The sequence below is a fragment of the Sebastes fasciatus genome, chromosome 12 (genome assembly GCF_043250625.1).
Source record: "Sebastes fasciatus isolate fSebFas1 chromosome 12, fSebFas1.pri, whole genome shotgun sequence".
Lineage (NCBI taxonomy): Eukaryota > Metazoa > Chordata > Actinopteri > Perciformes > Sebastidae > Sebastes > Sebastes fasciatus.
In genome coordinates, this window is record NC_133806.1 from 2,258,954 (window position 1) to 2,282,078 (window position 23,125).

At 43.9% G+C, this 23,125-nt stretch overlaps 1 protein-coding gene across 3 annotated transcripts in view; it reads left to right on the top strand.

The window, feature by feature from the left end:
• Positions 1 to 23,125, top strand: part of cdk14 (cyclin dependent kinase 14) — a 166,271-nt gene that overhangs the window by 35,864 nt on the left and 107,282 nt on the right. The window contains exons 1-5 of one of the 3 annotated variants that reach the window (XM_074652583.1): positions 2,586 to 2,880; positions 15,047 to 15,292; positions 18,534 to 18,628; positions 19,257 to 19,336; positions 22,665 to 22,759. In XM_074652583.1, the coding sequence (XP_074508684.1) occupies positions 15,062 to 15,292; positions 18,534 to 18,628; positions 19,257 to 19,336; positions 22,665 to 22,759 (501 nt within the window). In that variant the 5' untranslated portion in view covers positions 2,586 to 2,880; positions 15,047 to 15,061. Of the gene's footprint in view, positions 1 to 2,585; positions 2,881 to 15,046; positions 15,293 to 18,533; positions 18,629 to 19,256; positions 19,337 to 22,664; positions 22,760 to 23,125 lie in introns of those variants that run through there. The other 2 variants (XM_074652584.1, XM_074652582.1) reach the window with 2 other exon arrangements.

Consider the following 23,125-nt stretch of genomic DNA (forward strand, 5'->3'; position numbering starts at 1 on the left):
AGGCCGTCTTATTGTGAATTTCACACCTTCCTGCCTCGCTGCAACACAATAGACACGGTGCGGTTCCTGTGGCAACAAGCCTGTCAGTCAAGGTCATCCATGACAGAGAGAGAAGGAGGGAGCGAGGGAACACTGAGCAGAGAGCAGAGAGACTGAGTGAACAAAAGGAAAAGTCTCCTCTATCTGATGATTAGTGTTTCGTAGCGTGACGGAGCGTGACATGATTCGGGCGGCGGCCTCTCCTCCTGCGTGGACTGATGAGTTGAGGAAACAGGTTATGGAGGTGTGCTCAAAATACACGTTGTGACACACACCACTCTATTCTTACAAACGTACTTGAAATTGTCATTGAGTTCCTGTTTCTCTGTCTCTATCGTTGCTGCGGTGAAGTATTAACTTCATTAACTTCATATTTATTCATACATTCATCTGTCTTCACCTGGTGGTTGTTAGGAGAAATCACACTGTACCTCAAGTAAGATAAATCCCTCGTCTTCTCTCGGCAGTGTTGCTGGACGTTAAAGTATGTAAACTGTATGGTTGTGTTGTGGTGGCGGCGGCGGCGGCGGCGGCGGCGGCGGCGGCGGCTACACCTCCCACACTTCAGTTCATCTGTAATGGATCCAGACTGTCTTGGGGATGCAAGTAAATAAATTCTTAGTCTTCTCATACAACGGTTCGTATGATATCTTAGGAAAAAGTTATTTATCCTTTTTTCGTTCAAAATAAACTTCCATCTTCACAGGAAACAACTTAGTAAGGTTTAGTCAACAAAACTATTTAGTTCGGTTTAGGAAAAGATCTACTTGGTTAAGATCAGGCAATAATACTACTTAGTTAGGATTAGTCAACAATACTACTTAGTTAGGTTTATGAAAAGATCGTGGTTCGGGTTAAAATAACTCCAGAAGCGTTGTGACTCAACTACGGAACTTACGTGAGAAATAAATCAACTCTGACTTCTGGTTTCACACGGGACACGAAAACTGGTCTCCTGGGCGAAAGTCCGGTATTTTTTGACCCACCCATCCACCCCGATCTCCTCTCTACATGGCGTTTGTCAGTATTTCTATTTCCTGGTTCACGATTATGTGAATTAGACAAATTACAGTGTATTACTTTTCATATAGGTATAGCTACAAACAGTGTATGAGACCAGATAGTGTTGTTACCTCTCTGTCGCTGTCTCCTTTCCTGTCCCCGTGAGGAAGGTACAGCACTCAGTGAGACAGCAGCACGACAGATATTTGTTTTGGATCAAAATGTCACTGATACTTTTACTTAGATAACCCTGATACACTAAATATTCAAATAAAAGCCAGTATGCAAAACCATAAAGGCCAATTGCTAATAAAGACCAGGTAAAAAACATTTTGGTTGGGGTGAATGTCCGTGACTGGGGAAAGAGACACCGATGTGCTTGTGCAGTGGGCCGTAGAGTACGGAAGTATCGCATTAGAAAGCTTTATGGAAACGGTAAAACTCGATAAAACTTCCTCAACTGCGGAGAAGAGTTTTTACTGTACGCTTGCTAAAAGGATTATGGAAAGGCTTTTATCCAGTAAGTTCTGACGTATATAGCAAACATTTAACTCACATGACTGATCAGCTGTTTGTGCTCTTGGCGTCTTCTCGGATATACAGTATATTTATATTATATTTGTCTATTGACAGTTTACGACATGACCGATACAAGCTGACGTGAAAGAACTATTGAAACAAATTCCTGAAGCTCTCTCTCACTTTTTCTGTCGTAGATTGTTAGATGGCCAAGGCAACTTGTTTTATTTCCGGTTCGCATCCTCTAGTTCTTCTTCTACTCTGTTTACTGGCAGATTACAGCCATGTGTAGCCTGTAGCGCCAACTGCTGACTATTCTACACAACCTAGTTTATTTGCTCCAAACCAGTTGATGAAAACGCGCCCAATTCGTATTTCAAAAATTTGCTTAAAATTCGCCTGACGATTTGAATGGAAACAGAATGTGTGTTTCATTACTCTTTAAGAGGTGAGATCAAATGTATATTATTTATTGAAAAGTTTCAAACAAAAGTCTACCGTCGAAGCTGCGTGGAGGTCGTGAGCAGGCTGCTACAGACGCTAGTTACTCCTCTCTCCTGATGTATTTGGGAAATTTGTTTTACTGACAAAGAACGCAACATTATTCCAAAGTGAGGTGCCAGATGATGATGATGATGATGATGAGGAGGGTTAATGAAGGTATCTGTCTGTATCTTATCTGAGCATCTTCTAGCAATACTCATTGCTTTGGGGCTGCTCAGACAACCAGGTTTCACATTTCATCTGAGGGACTGCAGCCCAGTGAGGCAGACACAAACAAACCTGGTCCAACGCAGCTCATCTTCACCTAGCCCGGCTCAGCTCAGATTCACACACATTCATGCTGTTAGCTGCATCACTGTAGCCTCAGCTGCTAGCTGCTGCTGCAGACACCGTTTGCTTCCTTAAACTCCTCTGGGCTGTACCATCTCAGCTGAGCGGAGGGTCCTCTAGGGTTTCAGGATGTCCTCCCAGACACACTTTTATCCTTGCATCTGCTGCATCGCACCCTTTCTCAACCCTCCTTTGTCCCCTCATCAGCCACGAGCTCACAGTCTCTCAGGGCTGTCGGCCAGAAACAACGCAGCCTCCTAATACCCTCCACCGCCTCAGATTTCACTCCCCCCTCTGCTTATAGTACAATCGCATCATTTCCAGCTTGCGAAGGGAGCGGAAGAGAGGGAAGAGAGAGAGGGAGGGAGAGAGAGAGAGAAGGGAGGGAGGGAGATGTTTTGAGCTGGTTTGCAGGGAAAGAGGTTGGCCTGAATGCGTTCTGTCTGCTCTTCAGAGGCATCCAGGTGAGCTGTTTCCTCCTGGAAGGTAAGAGGAAGGCTGAGATTGGTGCTTATTTTGTCCTGCATCCCTTGCCATTACCCCCCCTTCTTCCCTTGCTTCAGATACATCGCTTCTGTTAGCGTGTGTGTGTGTTTGAGCGTGAATAGTATTCCCTAGACATAGCACACACACACGTAATATTGTACGAGGCAATGTGCAGGCATGTTGGCATATGTGCATTTATAGATCAGACATGGATCGTGCATGCGTGGTGTGTGTACGAGTGTGTGTGTGTTGTGGTTTCTGTTCGGGGGTGGGGGGTGTCAGGGTGATGATGAGCTCTCATGCTAGCATGACAGCCTGAAAGTGGATGGCCCACCTGAGTCTGAGCGCGTCTCAGTGGTGAGGATGTGACGATGGACTCTGGGGGTAGGAAGGAAGTAGCGGGAACAGGGAGAAGGCAGTGTGTGTGTGTGTGTGTGTGTGTTTAGCTCCATCTGCAGTTTTTACAACAAAGTCTCAATGTCTGCCTGAAACAACGTCAGCACTGTCAGCCCCCCCCACTGCTCCACCACCACCATCACTAGCACCCGTCCCCTCTGTGCTAATAGGTAGCATTTCCGTTGTGGTGGTGAAATGGGTGCTGATGTTTACTGCTCTAATGGACGGGATGCTCTGCTGCAGCATTTTCCTGCTCACTCTACAACATGTCGTCCCACTTTGGGCAAATTTGCAACACGCTCGTCTTCTCCGAGCCCAGAGGGATGGACGAGGAAGAAAGACGGGGACGGGGCCGTTCACCATCTGTGACGGCGTCTTCGTGGACGCGTAACGAGGCTTTCTGCAGGGCCATATGCAGCTCCTTGGGAAGACAGCAGGCCAGGCTGTTAGGCAAGACAGAATAAGGAAGGAGGGCTGATACAGGAGGAGCGGAGTATCAGGGTGTCATGTGTTTGTGGGAGGATAAGGGTCAGGATGCTAGAGTAGTGTCCTCTTAACTGAGAAGCAACAAAGGCTCTTTTTGCAGAGTTCAAATCCAAAGTTTGCCTCAGTAAAATACAAGAAATAAGTGTAAGCAAAGCGTATCTTCCTCTGTGGATAGACCGCTTCTTTTAATTTATTATCTTAAATCTGTAGCCGTGCAACGCCTGCCCACAATTTCTGCTTCTGTCCTCGTGGCCTGGCAAGGCTCAGTGAGCATTTGTGTGGGACACATGTCATTTCAAGTAGGCTTTACAGCAGATAAGAGACGGTTCTTAGCCTCAAGGTTTCTGTATGCTTCCAACAAACTAGGTCGTACAAATTGTCCACCCGATTCGACTGTTATCAGGTCATTAAATAGGCGTTATCAGTCGCTATAAGCACCACACATGTGGGTCAGTAGGGGCCTTCTACCTGCTACGTTGTAAAAACAAAAGTGAAACTTAAAAGCAACACATTTACATGTAAAACTGAATGAAACGTCACGTTTTGAACACAAACAAAAAGGCTTCTTTAGGTTTAGGCAACAAAAAAACACTTAGTTAAGTTTAAGGAAAAACACCATATTTTGGGTTACAAGAACTACGAACGCAAATACAACTATACACTGTTGGTATCACACGGGATGTCAACTTCGGTCTCCTAGATGATAAAAACTACTAGTGGTTGTAGTAGGCCTCTATTGACCCACACTTATAGCGACTGAATACCTATTTGATAGCCTGATAACAAGTCTTGTCTGAATTGTCGTCCGACCATGTCCAAAGGCAAAAGTGTTTACACATGTTCTGAATGGCAACACTGGAAGTCGGGCCGTGATTTCTCAACAACTCTGTCTTTTGCGTATCTTTGTAGGCTTGACGCGATGAATCACACCAGTGGCAGTAAGGGGCGCATACTTTGGGACAGTGTCTCCTGGAAAGCTTTCATGGTGTTGTTGTGTGGAAAGGATAGTTGCTTGAAAGAGACGATCAAACTCTGCCACCTTTCACAGCTCCGTACACCTGGCCAACTACTGGGTGTGATTGTTGGATTCTGGACACTTTCTTTGAAGTAGGGATGCACCGATACCTGATACCAGTATCGGGTATCGGGTCCGATACTGGACTCGCAAAACGGCTTTGATACAACGGCACCGATACCACTTTACGGTGGTACGCCTGACCCCGCTGGGCCGGGATCCCCCCTCAGCCGGTGCGCACCGGCCCTCACTTTCATTGCACCACGGGGTTTTTCTTGCACCCTCTGACTCGCGCGTGCGGTAGATTCCTTGGTCCGTGTTTCAAGACGGGTCGGTGGGTTGCCGACATCGCCGCAGACCCCTGACGCCTTTTACGTGGGCCGAGGCCTGATCTGGCGGCACAACATGATTAGGGCACACTGAGGACAGTCCGCCCCGGTCAACAGTCGCACCGGGACTCCCCTCTAGGGTTAAAAAGAACACTTTCTCAATATAGGCCATGAGGTGAAGCTGTTTTTGGTTTAATCCCGTTCAACTATATGGGGCACTAAATTATTTATACTTCATTAAATGGTCTATTGGTTCTCAGAAGTTTTTTTCTTATTAGTGTTTAAAGTTGGCAATAGTTCCTTCCTCTTGTAATTATATTCTTATCATGAATGATGAGGCTTCCGCAGACCAATCGTTGCGTGCTTTCCGCTAGACCAATCAGATGGCTGCTTTTTTTAACTAGAAGCCAAGACAAGATATTAGAACTAGATTGCCTAGTTTGACAGCTTGGTCCAAGTTTTGTGAGCCGGACGCGTCGTGCTGGACCTCTGCGGTCCAGCCAAAAAGTGCTTGGATACGGCCGAGAAACGGGTGAGCACAGTGTTCTGAAGCTCAAGACGGAGGTGATTCTGTTTCTTAGAGTAATAACGTCTCAACAAGTGAATGTCCGAGAAAGGAACTTAGGTCCAGGACGGGTGTGCCAGTAGCTTGTGCTGGTCCTGTGCTTCCTGCCTTGTCCATCATTTGTAAGAAGATAAATCTTTTGCAAAAAAATGGGTTGAAGAATCATATCTAAAGGACCTAGTTTTAATAGTTGTTCATGCAGATCAGGAGGAGTTTTGAACCAATGATTTCCAACCTTTTTGACGATGAAGACGTCTGCACTAAATTGCAGCAACTTTTCCAGGAACCCAGAAACCATTTCATGACCCAGGGACTACATTGAAATGTTCTGCAATAGTTTCTAATGTCCCAGCTCCGAAAGTGATGTCATCTAAATGACCTTTTGTCTGCTAATGAGCCCTTGTCACAGGTTACATATGACTATGAGCTGTGATCAGTTTATCCAAAGAGGTTGGGAGCCACTGACATAGTCCGGTTTCAAAATATCAAGCTCAGTCAATACCATGATGGATGTTTTTTCCAGACTAAAATCACATTGTGAAAGCTGAACTCCTGAATGAAGGCTGGCTTTCTGAGGCTGTATTCAAGCAGCAAATAGTTGAAAGCAAAAGGTAATTTTTCCTCTGTATTCATACCACCTCTTTGTTTTTGTCTTGTCCTCACTGTAATGTAGCCTCAAAGCCACGTTCTGCTTGTCTCGTGTAGAGGTTACTACTAACTGGAATACTTGAGCATCAGTCAATCAAGAGCCTCAGTGCTGGCTGTGCTAGCCAGGACAGTATAAGACCCGCATACAGGTCTCTGACAGCAGACACAATGCTTTTATTCAGATGCATTTCCCCAGAGATGGAGTCGATGGCACACGGTGTGATTCATATCAAGTGGCTACACAATGAAGGTGTTTGCCTAAGTGGCACTCGTGTTAATGAGTCAGCAGTGAATGCCCAATTAGACCTAAAATCCACATCCAGTTAATACCATTCTGTTATGCTGATTTCATGTGGACACTGTTATGTAACATCTCAACATCAGACACCGTAAACACTACACAGCAACACTACACAGCACTGCAACCGAAGGGTCGTGGAAATATGTTTGGGTTTTGAGCCAAGCTTGCAGCTCAGTTGACGGCACTGTTTGGTCGCTCCACCACTTTGGTCTAGATTGAAGTATCTCAACATTATGGATTGCCATGAAGTTGTGTCCATACATTCATGGTTCCGAGATGAATCTTATCTTAATAGAGTGCTACAGGAATGACTCCTAAAACCTGGAAATGAAAATGTTTTTTTTGAATGGGTTTTTAGTTGGATGACTGAAATAAGGTCTGTGGTCAACACAAGCTTATGAGATTTTAATGTTTATAAAGTATGTCAGTAAATACCCCTATAAACTTGAATTTTGAAGCCTTTACGTGTCTTAAAACATGCGGTTGCTGACAAGTGGCTAAATGAGACTACTAAACATCATCACAGCGACTCGTCCGCCTTGTTGTTTCTACTCGCGTTCATGCGATCATGGTGTAGTTTTCTTATAGCCTAACGTTAGCTTTTTACTGCTGGTGATTGCGTTCACACTTCAAAATCATAAAGTGTTCTTCATTTGTGGAGATTATCTTGCTGAACAAAATGCGGAAGTTTGTGGTTTGTTTGCCACAGACGTTATTTTCTGCAATAATCCAAAAGCCAATCTCATTGGGTTTTTGTTGAGGGAACCAGGGTTGCTAACTTCCTGGTTGGCCTACAAAAATATGTCATCCCTGGAGCACTATATGATGTTGGTGATCCTCTGACGTTTCACTTAGTGCCAACACAAGGTTGACTTTTAAACCTTGGTAGTGAACTACTGGATGGATCGGCATGAATTTTGGTACAGCCATTTATATGGTAAATATATAGCGCTTTTCTAGTCTTCTGACCACTCAAAGCGCTTTACACTACATGTTAGCATTCACCCATTCACACACACACACTGATGGCTGAGGCTATCAGTGCCAACTTTTCCCATCAGGATCTAATCTAAACACTCATTCACAAGTGTCAAGTGTCTTGCTAAACGACACATCGACATCTGACCAGAGCAGCCGGGGATCGAACCACCGACCTTCCGATTGGTGGACGATCTGCTCTACCCTCTGAGCCACGGCTGCACCATTCATACTCCCCTCAGGATCATGGGTGATCCCAATGTGATCAATACTTTGGTTTATGACAAAATACTTGCAAAGCTAATGGCATTCCCAACAGCTTCAGCTGTACTTTGTGTTTAGTGCTGAAGTTAGCATGCCAATACCCTAAACTAAGATGGTGAACCTGGCACACATTTGTGATTGTGTGCATGTTAGCATGTTGAGGTTAGTATTATCTGTGCACCTCACATGACTGGCATGGCTGTAGACCCGTCTTGTTTAGATCGTCAGCATTGCACAACCTTTAATCAATCAAGGGAACTCCATCATTCTCACACGTTAAGATCACTTTACCAGTCATGGGGAGTACTATTCAGCCTGTGAAAACAAACAGTTGTTTAATGTATGATGTATGATGTATGATGTAAAGCTGTGCCTCTGCAGGAGCTTTGTCTAGTATGAGAAAAAACACCCTGTCCGATGATGTCATCAGGGTTATCTCAATTTGGACATGGACTTTGGAGAATACTCATCTAAAACAGAAAGCCTGTGTTACAAACTGGCGGCGTAGAGCAGGCAATTACCAACAAAAAAATATGCTATCAATTAGCATCATTCGTGTTTTTTTCCTATCTGGACCAGCAGAATAGCACATTGACTGCACTGTGAAAAGAAATCTGTGAAGCTTGAATTGTGTCCTACCAGTAGAGAAGTTTAGAAGAAACTAGACAGAAACTTTGGAAGCAAATGAGACTTAAAGTGATGACAACTCGTTCTTCTCCAGCGTAATGGTGTATCCAGAAGGTGTAATGAATCTCAGAGCAGCCCTTGAGAAAAAAAAAAACGAGAAAATTGCCTCCAGCATTGTCGAAGTGAAAAGTCTGTTTAGTGAAGTATTTTCATTACAATGCCGTGCTTAAGTTTCACAGCCTTATATGACAGTGTTTTTTTTAATGTGAGCGAGGCTAGAGGCTGCTGAGGAGAGAAGTCGGTGGGGTGGAGGCTGAGGCGAGGAGCTGGCCACATCATAGCCATTCTCCTGAGTGACTCTTACGAAGCCGGAAGTCCCGGGAAGCCAGCCAATTTAGTCATTTATATGTCGGCGCTTTCTCTTCTCCAGAATCCCAATCAAAGGCGATGGCCGGCTGTGCTAATTAGGAGGTAGAAGGCCTGGCTGAGTCACTAACTGGCCAGAACGTTTCCTCCTCCAAGAAGTCTGCTGGGTCTCAGAAACCTCCTTCACTGAGGGAGAAGAGGCTGGCTGGCTGGCACTGCCCGCTCTGTCTGAACTGTGAAGCTTCTTGGGAGTCAGAGACTCTGATATACATGGGAACAATTATAAGCAATGACACAATGATAAATGCATAAATGGTGGATAAAACTCGGTCATTGTCTAGTTAGTTTGTGATCACTTGCCTGTAGTTTCCCAATACGTACAGTTGTCATGAACGGAGACATAGCTATAGTGACCAAAACCGTTTTTTGTACCAGGCTGTAAACATGTTTATTTCTGCTGTAAAGTTTGGCCTTTTAACATGGAGGTCTATGGGTTGACTCCCTTTTGGAGCCTCAAGTAGCCATTTAATGAACTGCAGTTTTTTGCACTTCCGTGTCGGCTTCATTTCTCAGCCTTGGGGGTTGCCTTTTGGGTTCACCTCGTTTTTATCCAGGCTCTCTTCCCTTTTGGATCTTCTGGCTGTAGTAACTATCAAAGCTGGTCAATATACATCACTAAATATCATATAAACCAATCATTTCAGGGATGTGTTCAGTTTTCTGCAGCGTTGATGCAGGTGCAGTAAAAAGAGCCACTATCTGGGGCATCAGTTGGCTGTTGGGATATTTTATTCCACCACATGTTAATTAAGACTTTCATCCACAATATCTTAAGGCTGGTGTTCAAAATGATAAAGAGCCACAGCAGCAAAGTAACAAAAATGCATTTACATATTCTATTTTGCTGCTGCACTTAATGAGAGTGACTTGCAGTGAGAAGTCACATTGGCTTTGACAGGAGGCCAACAGAACTCAAGGATAAGGGAAACTAGGTTGGTCTGCGCCAAAAAGGAAATTACTGTGTTCCATCACAAAATAACCTCTAAAATATATTAAAAATCACAGATTAATAAATCATATTCATGCATGTCTGAATAGAGACTCATCACATTCCAAGCCCAAAGGCCAAGGTACGGGAAACGAGCACATACCAAGCGTTGCCCGACTGTGTCTGAAGGCAAAGGGTTTGTTCACAATGGCAATGCTTGAAGGTGGGTGGTGAAGAGCCTGCCATCATGGTTCAAATGGGCGCAGAACAGCGCTCTCATTCAGTCAGTCTTGAAAAAAATATTCACGATGTTACATATGAAAAGTGATGAGAGTAGAGTCTTTGATAATCAAACCATAATATAGAAATTAAAACCTGATTTGCTGAAGTGTGGCGTTGAAACCCGTCACGGTCTAGATGTTCTAAAGCCTGAAAACAAACAGAGCCATGAGGAGGAGCAGCAGTCTAGTTTTCTCTCAGAACACTTGAATTACAATATGCTGAAAGATTATTATGGAATTTATGCCCAATGATGCCAAAAATATTCTGCCTACTGCAAGGTTTAACTGTACCATTATTATACCAGTCCATCATTCCTTTTCCATTCACCGTTCTATAGTTCAAATCTTTGTCAACAGTGACCAAGGCATCACACAAAAACCTGCTGTGTTTGAGGATGCACCAGCTATATTTAGCGCACACACACCCCTACTGTATTATCTGCTATTCAAGAACGCTGAAACAAAGGCGTGTGCGCTCCAGACGGTGTGGATGGGAGGAGGATGAGGTGTTTTTTTCCAGTCTCTCCTCTGGTGTATTGTCTCGCTATCGTCTTGAGCCCAGGCAAGCCGATAGCCCTGCTTTGTCTCAGTGAAACGGGAATGCGTTCTCACACAGCGGGCAGCACTGGAAGTGGCCCAGTTAATATGGCCGATAGCCGTGAGTTAGCAGGGCCTGTAAGAAGGCTTTATGGCCCATGTGGTCCTTGTCATCCTTCAAGCTAATGTCATCAGTAACTACTTCTCTGGAGATAGTTGCATTAGCCTGGGCCTGCCCACTGTGTTCCTCCCTACCTTTTTCCCATTATTGTATGACAACTCTGAGATAAGATGAATCTTAAATGATCCCTGTGGGGCAAAGGGTCACTGCAGCAGTTCATAGATAGGAAAACAATGCAGTTCATCATCCTTTGCTTACATGTGTGTGTTGGTATATCAGAGTGGCGGAGGAGGGGGTGGGGGAGTGGGGGGGGGGTAGTAGTGATTAAAGAGGATGTCCTTCAACCAGAATCGATGTGGTGTAATTGCATCCGTGGCGGGGTTTTCCTGTCTTGGCGGGGTGTTCCCATCCTGGCGACAGAGGACAGCCAGATGTAGCAGGGAACCACATGCTGGCAGAAACCAGCGAGCAAGTCGGCCTCGCCGTCACCCGTCTGTGCTCACACTCTTATTTCTTGTATTTAACATAATCACTTTCACTTAAAGCTTATCTCTTTCACTTTTTTTATATTTGAAAAGGTTAATGAGATCAGTGTTTACATGCACGCTAATTTTCCACTATTATTCAGAATATGACAGTATCAACCCTGATTTCATGTCCATATGATGGTTCATTAATGCAGTGAATATGTTGTGGAAATGGCCTCTGTGAGTGTGCAAGGCGGCGACTGTAACCAAGCACAGGTGTGCTTTATAACGCCAGAGAAGAGCCGTGTAGTCAACAGGGGGTGTCAGATTCCAAACAATACTCAGCACAGAGGCTGTTAATGAAGAAGCAGACCAAAGCAAGCTGTCACTGTCATTCACTAAAGCTACAGCTCAATAAGGAATCAGCAGTGCCAGCAGCAGTAGGAAGAGTGTTTCTGGTTTGGTTATGTGTAGTACAGCAGTTTACCTATGAGCGTGACTATAAAGGAAACACACACATGTTTACTTGGGTCACTCATTTCCTGGAGACTTACCCTGACCCTAACCACTATTTGCCTAACCTCAAACTCAAAGGGGACGTTCTTACCCTGACCCGAACTAGTCATGGTTTGATACCTAACCCCCTAGCTTAACATTTACAATTTGTAATTTACATCAGATGGCAAGTGGTACGCAGGCAAAGATACACTGAACTAAAATCCCTATCAGTGGGAAATGAAGCTGCCCATATACTCATGACTGATTGGTCCATTAGACCAGAGTAGATCTTAGATAAGACACCATCAGAAGAGGACAAAAGCTGCAGATGGCCAACATCACACAAGAGACTGGTGAAGGCTAAACAGTTGATTCAATCTCCATGAAAAGTTCTTTTTCGTCTGAGTCAGTCGTGACTCTGATTGAATGAAGTGTCTCCTTTGTCTCGCCTGAACTTATGAAATTTCTGCAGTCAAAAAGGTTTTGAAATTAAGAAATAAAAGTTGACCTCAATACTTAAAGGTCCGGTGTGCAGCATTCAGAGGAATCTATTGGCAGAGATGGAATATTATATTGTTTCACCTGATAAGAATCGTTCTGTTTTTGTTAGCTTAGAATGAGCCGTTTCTATCTACATACATCTATCATGAACATTGGAGCTTCATTTAGCGAGAATTCACAGTAGCTGTGTAGAGTTACTGTTTACACTAAAACATTTTGATGCACTGTGGGCTCAATTTTTGATAATTCAAAAATCTGTCTGGATGATTTGTGGAGTCTGAAGATGAAAAAAGTTTGGTGTCAATTGAGCAAAAAATGTGGGAGTTGATAGATTTAATAAGTTTTGACAAAGTGATGAACTTCCTGTCAGGTTGAAGCATCTGAACATTTCTGCACAAAGTTTTAAAGAGTAGGTGTCTGCTGGAGCGCCACCATCAGGACTATTGGCCCACAAAGCCAGTTGATGACGTTTAGCATAGCACTGGACCTATGTGCAAAGTTTGGTTTATTTTCATGCATGGGAAGGCAGATTTCTATAGGAAGAATAATAATTATATTGACAAAAACAAGAGGCTGCCGGGCCTCTTAATAATAAAATGGAAATACTCAAGGAAAGTACAGGTAACTTCAAATTGCACTCAATTCTAGTACTTGAGTAAATGTACTTGCTGCTTCTGACTGCATCATGTGGACTCTGACTGAAGTGTTGGCAGCTGTTGTGTGGTTGTTTGAAATGTGATTCACGTATTGCCATTTGTTAATTTGTGAAGTGCGGTTGTCCCCAGTATATCAGTCTCTCTATTCCTACTTTGGAAGAAACTTTGTTTTTCTTTTTCATCATTCTGCCGTGTCCCTTTGCCTCCGTGTGGCGTGTTTGGAACATAAGCCTGGTTGAACACATCGCTCCCAGACACTCTCATCAAGTATTGATGCGTCGTAGTGTGATAGGTCCTAAATGACGCCGTTTGTTTTTGTTCGTTTATGTGCTGTTTCAGATGACAACCGCCGCCACCGAGGACACACTGGATATGCACGGGACTCATGTTAATATGACATCTCAGGCTGTCTCATTACCAAACTCCTCGTTTCTCTGTGTTTCCCCTGCATCTTCTTCTGGTGTATTTCCTGGCCCATTTCACATGCACATATTCTTCTGTTACTCCTTCTGTTGGAACACTTACATTTTAGTTCTTGCTTGAAATGGAAAATTGGAACATTGCTAAACTTTAAGTTCTTACTAACTTTTCCTCAAAAGCTTTTTAAAAAGTGAAGATGGACACTCATTTAGTTTATACACCAGGTTTTACTGTAGGTTACAATATAGGCATAATTAATCATTTATGAATTTGCTGTCAACATCAGCAGTCTGTAAATCAGATTATTAAGTTCTGTGAATTGTTATTATTTATTTTTTGGAGTTGAACATGTACGTGCTGCATCAAAGGATCAGTGTGTAGGATTTAGTGGCATCTAATGGCGAGGTTGCAGATTGTAACCAACTGAAGAAAGTGTGCTCCGGCTGGTGGCCGGTGCTTGGTATTTCCTCAACTGATCTCAACATGGCTGCCGGGTCACAAACTTTCTCATGTTACAGCTGAACAGTACACTACAAGATGTTTCTGAAAACATTTGAGGAGAGAAATAGACATTACAGTAACAGAATATTGATTCATATTTGATCAGTGCTGCCAAGTTTGACCGTTTGATCGGAGTTCGCGATTGGTTGTTTTCCTCCGGTCTGTGAAATCTTGCAGATGCCGTTAGGAGCACCTGAGGACACCGGAGGACACAGAGGCACATGATGTTTTTCAGATTACCTGTCTCATGCACTACTGTCAGGATATAGTGACTGTTTATAGTAATCATATTTGCTCCATGTCTAGCCACTGCAAGTCCTACAGTATGTTGCATTCTGGATCAGGTTTGTAGTAAGTAATGGTGTGTTACCAGACCATGCTGGATGGGCATATTTGTATACCCGACACAAAAAGAAAAGTGCTTAATCCTCACATAATCAACCACACTATCAATAATTGTTGCTTTCAGATTTGTTATAAAGAAGTTTCCATATTAGCGTCTCAGAGAAGGGAGCCTTGTGTAGCAGGAAATGTTTCGGTGTGTCCAATGAAACCTGGCCCACCTTAAAGAACGAGCCAACGAGCTGCAAGATGACTCCTCCTCGTGTATTAGAGTAATTAGAAGTTCTTCCTGCAGGGGAGTCCGGGCCTAAATATTTAATATGGAGGGAGTCGTGGCAAAACATGTCATGCCGCCTGCGTCTTTTGTGTCCAATATACACAGTCCGTCGTGGAGGAGCAGCTGGTAAGGTGCTTTGTGTCTGGAAATGGACGGGGGAGTGTGGAGAGCTCGGCGTGTGTCCCGACGGGCTTGTAGGAGACAATCTGTAGCATGTCTGCACAATTGTATGGATGTGTAGATGTGTGTCAGAGATAAGGTGGGATTGTGTGACTGTGCGGAATGGGAACAGCAGCAACCAGCGGTGTGTGTATGTGTGTGTGTGTGTGTGTGTGTGTGTGTGTGCAGCCGAGCCGACAGAGGCTGGGACTGTTTTGATCAGAGCAAAGAGAGATGGAGATGAAAAGGCTCTCGTCCTAGCAGAGAGGTAGCAGCGAGGATCTACGGGGAGAGGAGAGAGACTCAGGCTGACAGACAGATTAAAAACAGGCAGGATCTGGGAGACGGGGACACTGTCAGTTTTTTGGCTGAACACTGATAGTCGCAGATGGATTTCTTTCTTTAATGCTCTTTTATCTCACCCCTCCCTCCCTTTTTGATAGATATGTGTCACAAAGATGTCAACACGCAGCTGCCAGGGAACAGACTCGGTCATCAAGCCCCTGGACACCATCCCTGAGGACAAGAAGGTGAGAGTGCAGCGCACACAGAGCGGCTTCGACCCGTTCGAGAAGCCCGCCAGCCAGGTGAAGAGGGTCCACTCCGAGAACAATGCCTGCATCAACGCCAAGAGCTCGTCCACCGGCAAGGAGTCACCCAAACTGCGTCGACACTCCAGCCCGAGTTCTGTAAGTTCACCTTTCACACTCTGGAGGAGCCGGTGGGCCGGCGTACAGGATATGTTGAATGATTGTAGAATTTATCAATACAGCAGTTAGCCTTTAAATCCGTCATCCTATCACCATCCAGAATCCTACACCTGATGATGATGTCATGTGTCACAGTAGCATGAAAATATCCTGGTTACAAAGTTATAAACAGTAGAAGAAATAAGAACGCAGGAGAAGACCAGAGGAAGATGGTGCTGATGATACGGTATCTGGTGGGCAGTCACCTCTGTTGGAGTTGATATAAACAGTGGGTGAGAAAGCAGTCAACAGTTGTGCCCGCGTTACCATGGAAACATAGCTCGTAGTTCTCAGAGAGGATGGGGATATTTCCTTTTGCTCATAATTAGTCAGTGTTTGTTTGACTCGTTAGAGTAGTGTGATATGAAAAGACTCAGTAGAACATTCAGTCGGGTGTTGCAGATGTAGGAGAGCTTCCCTACAAAACTCTTAACTCTAGTATTCATGTAACAGTAGTGCATGGAAACGCACATTCATTTTCTTTTGCAGATTTTCTAGTTTTCTTAATATTAGGGATGCACCGATACCAGTATCGGTATCGGGTCCGATACCGTGCTCATGTACTCGTACTCTACGGCTGCGCGACGTTAACCTCTCGTCACCATCGTTCTGGTCCTCACGCTCCATCTCCCCGACGGTGCAGGCGAGACGGGCTGGTGGTGCGCCCGACTCCGCTGGGCCGGGATCCCACCTCAACTGGCGCGCGCCGGCCCACACTTTCATTGCACCACAGGGTTTTGCTTGCACCCTCTGACTTGCACGTGCGTTAGACTTTTGGTCCGTGTTTCAAGACGGGTCGACAGTCGCATCGGGAGCAGGGAGCCCCGTCACGGTGCGGCGAGGTCCGGTGTATAGCTGCAGCCGTGAGCCACCTTCGCCCCGAGCCTTTCCCAGCCGACCTAGAGCCGGTCGCGGCGCACCGCCTCGTATGCGGGACTCCCCAGCCTGCCGTGTGTCGCTCACACCCTCCAGCTGGCTGTTAACGAGGGTCTTTTGGCACAGAGAAGTACTCGTATCGGTACTCGGTATCGGCGAGTACCCGAATGGAAGTACTTGTACTCGGTCTGGTATCGGTGCATCCCTACTTAATATGAATAAAAGGCAGATTGATTCAAAAAGCATCAAACCCCAAAGATGTGAACAGTAGCGCACACTGGCTCGGCTTCGACGTGGCTACGGCTTTTTCAAATGAGCACCGATTACCTTTGTATTTCTCAGGTGTTTAGTTTTGGCAGCCGAGCTCTTTTTCTTTCCTCCGTCTGTAACTCATTTCCCAGCCTGTATTCCCTCACACGCTTAATTGAAGGCTGTGTTGCAAACAACATCATTTCTTAATCATGCAAATGAGATTTTCAGGTTTTATACATATGTGGTTCCTTTTTTAATTTAGCTCAGAATGTGAAAAGCCTAATGAATGTGCACACAAATAAGATTTAATAAGTGTGATATGAGGCCTGACTGATTGCCTGCCAGCAGCGCTGCGAGACACTAATGAATTGTTCAGCTGTGATTATGAAAATGTGTAAATCGTCATTGTTTCATGGTCCTTTTGTCTAGTTGTCATATTTCACACACAACCTCTTTGGATTGTAAAATGGTGGAGTGGATCAGACACAGCCTGTACTTAGAGATATTATAGGTTTTAACCCTCAATACCCACAATAGACTTGTTTTTGTCTTCTTTAGGGGGGTCCAGGTGTCTTTAGGGGGAGATAGCAGGTCAACAGCAGACGTCACATAGAAGTGGTGGACATCATCTAAAAGCTGGAATCTGAAGATTCATTTGAAATAGAAATAAATAGTGAAAGTGTATAAGAGCTTAGAACATTATAATAGAAGTGTATGGTGGTCATTCCCATGCTCTATTATGTCTCATAAGTTGTTACAGCATTTTTTGGGTTGATACCATTTGTTACACAGATTTGGTGCTAAATTTAACAATTTTCTACCACTGGAGAATTGATAAAAAATGATCAATAAGCCCTCTAAAATACCACAATAAGACACCAACACCTTGAGGAACACCATAGAAAAAGCCATGCTGTGATTTGGTTTCAAAAACTTTTGACATTTGGAGATTTCTGCACAAATTGCATTTTTCAGCGATTGGATGGCGAGCACTTGTGTTGTGTAAACTGCTCAGAAATCCCCTTATTGTCAATCTAGCTAGGAAATCCATCCGTCCTCTGAATGCTCTAGGTCTCTAGTCTGATCCATCCATCCTCTGAATGCTCTAGGTCTCTAGTTTGATCCATCCATCCTCTGAATGCTCTAGGTCTCTAGTTTGATCCATCCGTCCTCTGAATGCTCTAGGTCTCTAGTCTGATCCATCCATCCTCTGAATGCTCTAGGTCTCTAGTCTGATCCATCCATCCTCTGAATGCTCTAGGTCTCTAGTTTGATCCATCCATCCTCTGAATGCTCTAGGTCTCTAGTCTGATCCATCCATCCTCTGAATGCTCTAGGTCTCTAGTCTGATCCATCCATCCTCTGAATGCTCTAGGTCTCTAGTCTGATCCATCCATCCTCTGAATGCTCTAGGTCTCTAGTCTGATCCATCCATCCCAAAACCACGTAATGGTCTAAATATTGTATATTTCTGAAATCACAAATGGAGAGAAATCCTGACGGCTTGTTTCAAATGCACAATTTCTGAATACTGAATACAGGCTGTGTGTATTTCTCCGTATATTGAGCGTTTTGATAGTTTAACAGTATTTATATAGCACTTAAACCTGCTTTATAATATAAAAGACATGAAAATCTCACTTTTTTTACAATATGGGACCTTTAAATCATCAGTGCAGTCACCTACAGCATCTACAGCATTCATTAAGTAGAAGTTGAGAAGAGTTGAGCTAGTTTCATGTTAACTGTGTATGAACACATTCAGCTCGGGGCCTGTACTCGTTGCCTCTGCTACCGTCGGCAATGAAACGTTGTTAAAAGTTCTGAGCTGACGATTAAATGAAAAGTAATCTTCAGAGTTCTTCCATGTGATGTTCTTCCTCCTCCTCGTCCTCCTCCTCACTGACATTACACCTCCCAGATGATGCATTGGGGGAGCCTGCACAACTGTAACATCTTGTGTGAAATCCTCCGAGAGTTTTCTTTTCTGGGTTACTGAATTCATGCTTTCACATTACCTTTCTTTATATCTCTTTCCTTTTTTCCCCCTCAGCCTACAAGCCCCAAGTTTGGAAAGGCAGATTCCTATGAGAAGCTGGAGAAACTGGGAGAAGGCTCATATGCTACAGTTTACAAAGGAAAGAGCAAGTAAGTAGTGTGTGTATGTGTCACTCTTCTTTATTGTTCATGCAGGCAGTGAATATTACATTTAATTATACAGGAGCAGTGTTGTAACTGAATGAATCCATTAAATGCAACAGCGATAACAGGAACACTGTAGTTTTATGTAAATAATTCTTCTCCTGTCTGTAGAGCTGCAAATCCCACACATACCATGTCATTTCTTTTTATTCTAATAACTATAGGATGGATGTTTTTATTCACTGATTCAATAGTTATGTTCCACTTTTTTATGCTTTGGTGCTTTCCTTCACGGTTCTGCTAATTAAATTCTAGAAAATGAAAAGTTCACACTCTGTAAAATGGATGAAAGTCCGCAGACTCTAATCTTCTCAGTAATGATGTTATTTCACTACAACAGTTTTGATTGGTGAGCTTCATTCCCTTGTAATCCCGTGGCCTCGTACGCAGGCGGGTCTCACTCCGCTGCCGCTAAATTACATTTCATTGACTCAACAATCCTCGCTGCTCTCCGGCTTCGCTGATTTTAATAGATTCTTTTTTCATGTCACACAAAAAAAATACCGGCGACACAGGATTATTATTATTATTATTATTATTATTATAGTGTGTTTGTCCTCTGTGTTGTTGCCAGGGTGAACGGGAAACTGGTGGCTCTGAAGGTGATTCGTCTGCAAGAGGAGGAAGGGACGCCCTTCACAGCCATACGAGAAGGTGAGAGCTTCAGAGACGTCGCTCTGCTTAGATCGGACTCTTGGTGACTTGACATCCCCGACTCACCCACTTCCCCACAAAGGAAGATAGCATATTTGTTTTTAAGTGAAAAAGCAAAATGTTCCTTGAGCAAGACCCTTAAGCCCCAACTGCACTATTTAATATCTGAAATCAAACAATCTCCGTTATTCATAGTAAGTAGTGATAATTAACAATACTCAATATTTGCTCTTAAAACCAGACAGATTTAAAGGCATGATTTCTTAACACCGTTTATCAGAGCCAGAATCTGTAACAACAGAAGTTATCGGTGGATTTTCAATTTCCGACGTTCCTCGAACGAATCATGTGTGACGGATGCTTCAGTCGGGCTGTGCTAACTTGACTATGACTTGCTCCAAACTGCATGTGATTATCATAAAGTGGGCATGTCTGTAAAGGGGAGACTCGTGGGTACCCAGAGAACCCATTTACATTCACTGATCTGGAGGTCAGAGGTCAAGGGACCCCTTTGAAAATGGCCATGCCAGTTTTTCCTCGACAAACTTTAGTACAAGTTTGGAGCGTTATTTAGCGTTCTTCATGACAGGCTAGAATGACCTTATGTTTTCTAGTTTCATATGATACCAGTAGCTTTAAAACTGAGCCGCTACAACCTAAAAATCACAAGCTGCGTTAATGTGTTAAAGAAATAAGTGGCGTTCAGACGTATTTACGTTGACGTGTTATTATCACGTTAACTTTGACAGCCCTAGTGTTCATATGTCTCATATGACATGCGATGACTTACCGTACCAGTTGTCCTTTTTTATCTGTGTAACAGCAGCACAGAGCGTGTCCTGCTCGGTTCGTCCCGTCAGTCGTGTGTTTGTGTGAAGCACTCGAAGCTCTTCACTTTACCAGCTGCTGGACTTTAACAAGAAGCACTCACCTCCGCACGCATGAAAAATGATTCTGTCTGTTTGATCTATGTATGATCCAAGCCTCCATACACACACGCACACACACACACACACACACACACACACACACAGTCCAAACTCTTCCTGTGAGCGGATCAGAAAGCTTCTTTGAAATTGAACTAATTCAGCAATTACTGAGCAGGAAGCTCCCGGCGCTGACATGTGAGCAGCATTACAGACCGCTGCTGAATAAAGTAATATATCCAGAGTAGAGGATAGTTGTGTGTGTGTGTGTGTCCATGCTTATTAAAACTGCACACACTACATGCCCATTATAGAGATGGGGTGGGTGTGTGTATCTTCAAACTGGTGACAGGATCTTTGAGGTATCTGACTGTAGCACTAACCTCCTGCTTACCGCCTTATCTGATTTCTTTAACAACCTTTAGGGTGCTCATACAGGATGAATGTATTCATGAGGCTCCATCACTCGCCGGCTCTCCGAGGATCCGTGCGTCAAAGCTCCCCGGTGCCCTTGGAAGAGAACTTTGTGTTTGCTAACTTAATCACATTGGCAACTGTGTGAGAATCCCATTCCTGCCTCATAATAAAGACTGCACGTATTACATTATGCGGCTCCCACATTCTGTCCTAATGAAACTATTCCCTGTTGTTGCCTTGCTGTGGCCGGAGGACTTTCTCTGTCAGCTCTTTGTTTGTCTCCGTAATTACAGGAGAAAGCTTTTCCGTTTGTTACCTAAGAATAGGTTTGTTTTTTTTCAGTTTATTTATATAGTACAGTTTAAAAACAACCAAAGTGCTTTATTTGAGTCTATGTGGAGGTAGAAGGACGTTTTATTGTTGTAGTCTGAGCAACGTGACGTTATATCCGTTTCCGTATCCGTCAACCAAAACAAACCACAGCGAGAACGAGAAAGTAGAAAATTGAGGTTTAATAGCAACCAAGTGCAGCTCTCACTCTTCTCTTGGTTTGGTGTTCTAAAAGGATTGCCTTCGTAAGGAACTGTTCATAGTCAAGTCGCAGGTCATCATAAGCAGTCAAGATGCTGTCTGAAGGCTGACCGTTATAATAGGACTGCATTCGTACGTTTTCCTTTCAAAGCTGGTTTGATCATGTTTTTACATGAGTGAGGCTGAGACCTTCAAATGCATCGGCCTGTTAATAACATATTCAAGTCGAGGTTTTTAGAGGTGTACAATTCTTTCATGCAAAACTGACCCTCGCAAATTCTGTTCCTGACTTATTGCTTTTTAATATCTCTTTATATTAGGGGCTGTCAATCGATTCAAATATTCAATCACGATTAGTCGCATGATGGTCCATAGTTAATCACAGCACATTTTTTATCTGTTCTAAATGAACCTTAAAGGGAGATTTGTCAAGTATTAAATACTCTAATCAACATGGGAGTGGACAAATATGCTGCTTTATGCAAATGTATGTATATATTAATTATTGTAAATCAATTAACAAGGCAAAGCAATGACAGATATTGATCCAGAAACCCTCACAGGTACTGCATTCAGCATAAAACAATATGCTCCAATCATAACATGTCAAACTGCAGCCCAACAGACAACAGCTGTCAGTGTGTCAGTGTGCTGACTTGACTATGACTTGCCCCAAACTGCATGTGATTATCATAAAGTGGGCATGTCTGCAAAGGGGAGACTCGTGGGTACCCATAGAACCCATTTACATTCACTGATCTGGAGGTCAGAGGTCAAGGGGACCCCTTTGAAAATGGCCATGCCAGTTTTTCCTCACCAAAATTTAGCGTAATTTTGGAGTCTTATTTATTCTGACATGGTTGGTACCGATGGATTCTTTAGGTTTTTTACTTTCATATGATGCCAGTATCTTCACTCTAGCTTTAAAGCTGACTACAACCTCAGAAAGATCCATCGCGTTAATGCGTTAAAGAACTTTGTAGCGTTAAAATGCCTTACCGTGTTATTATCGCGTTACCTTTGACAGCCCTACTCTTTACATTATTTACACAATCCTCCTCAGACTGTGCTCGAGGTTTGATTCGGATGAAGCCAATCACATGTGAAAGTCTTAAGTCTGATCACACCCAGCCTCCTCGGTAAGACTCGGTAAGCTTTTCCAGTAAAGTAGCCGTCTCCCCAACACACCATCTCACCGCTCTACTTATTAACAGTGTCCGTTACATCACAAACATGTTGACAAATGAGTGTGAGAACTTTGAGCTGTAATCCTCCCTGTGTTTTCTTCCTGTTTGAATGTATTCTTAATCCCCTCTAAGTACGTAGCGGGGCTTATGGAAGGCCTGCGTTGCATTCTAATGATGCAGCTAATGAAGGCACGGATCACAGCGGTTCCTCTGGTATCTCGATGTTGTGCCTCTCATTAACTTGTCTTGTCTGTTCCGTCTCTGCAGCATCTCTTCTGAAAGGCCTGAAGCATTCCAACATCGTGCTCCTCCATGACATCATCCACACCAAGGAAACCCTGACTCTGGTCTTTGAGTATGTGGTGAGTCTGCTGCACGCCGCCTCGCTGAGATCAGCCACTCGGACCCTTTAGTGGGCCAGACGGTAGAGGTCTGATATTAGCTCTGTTTTTACTGTTTGATGGAAATGAAGGGAACAGAGGTCAGCGCTCATGTGTGTCTGCAGCTTGATTGGTTTGACCTCAGCGTCTGCTCGCCGATTGAGTTTCACTTTTTAATACTCTGCCCACAGAAAGACGAGCTGTGGATATTTTGATTGGCATACTCTTGTTTATAGGGCACTTGAAGAATGTTAAAGCAGCCTGAGCTTTTTCCACTATGGGATGGCAGCCAGAGGCTCCAGAGGCTGGTCTGTCTGTACTCAGTACAGGAAGCCAGGCAGCCATTTT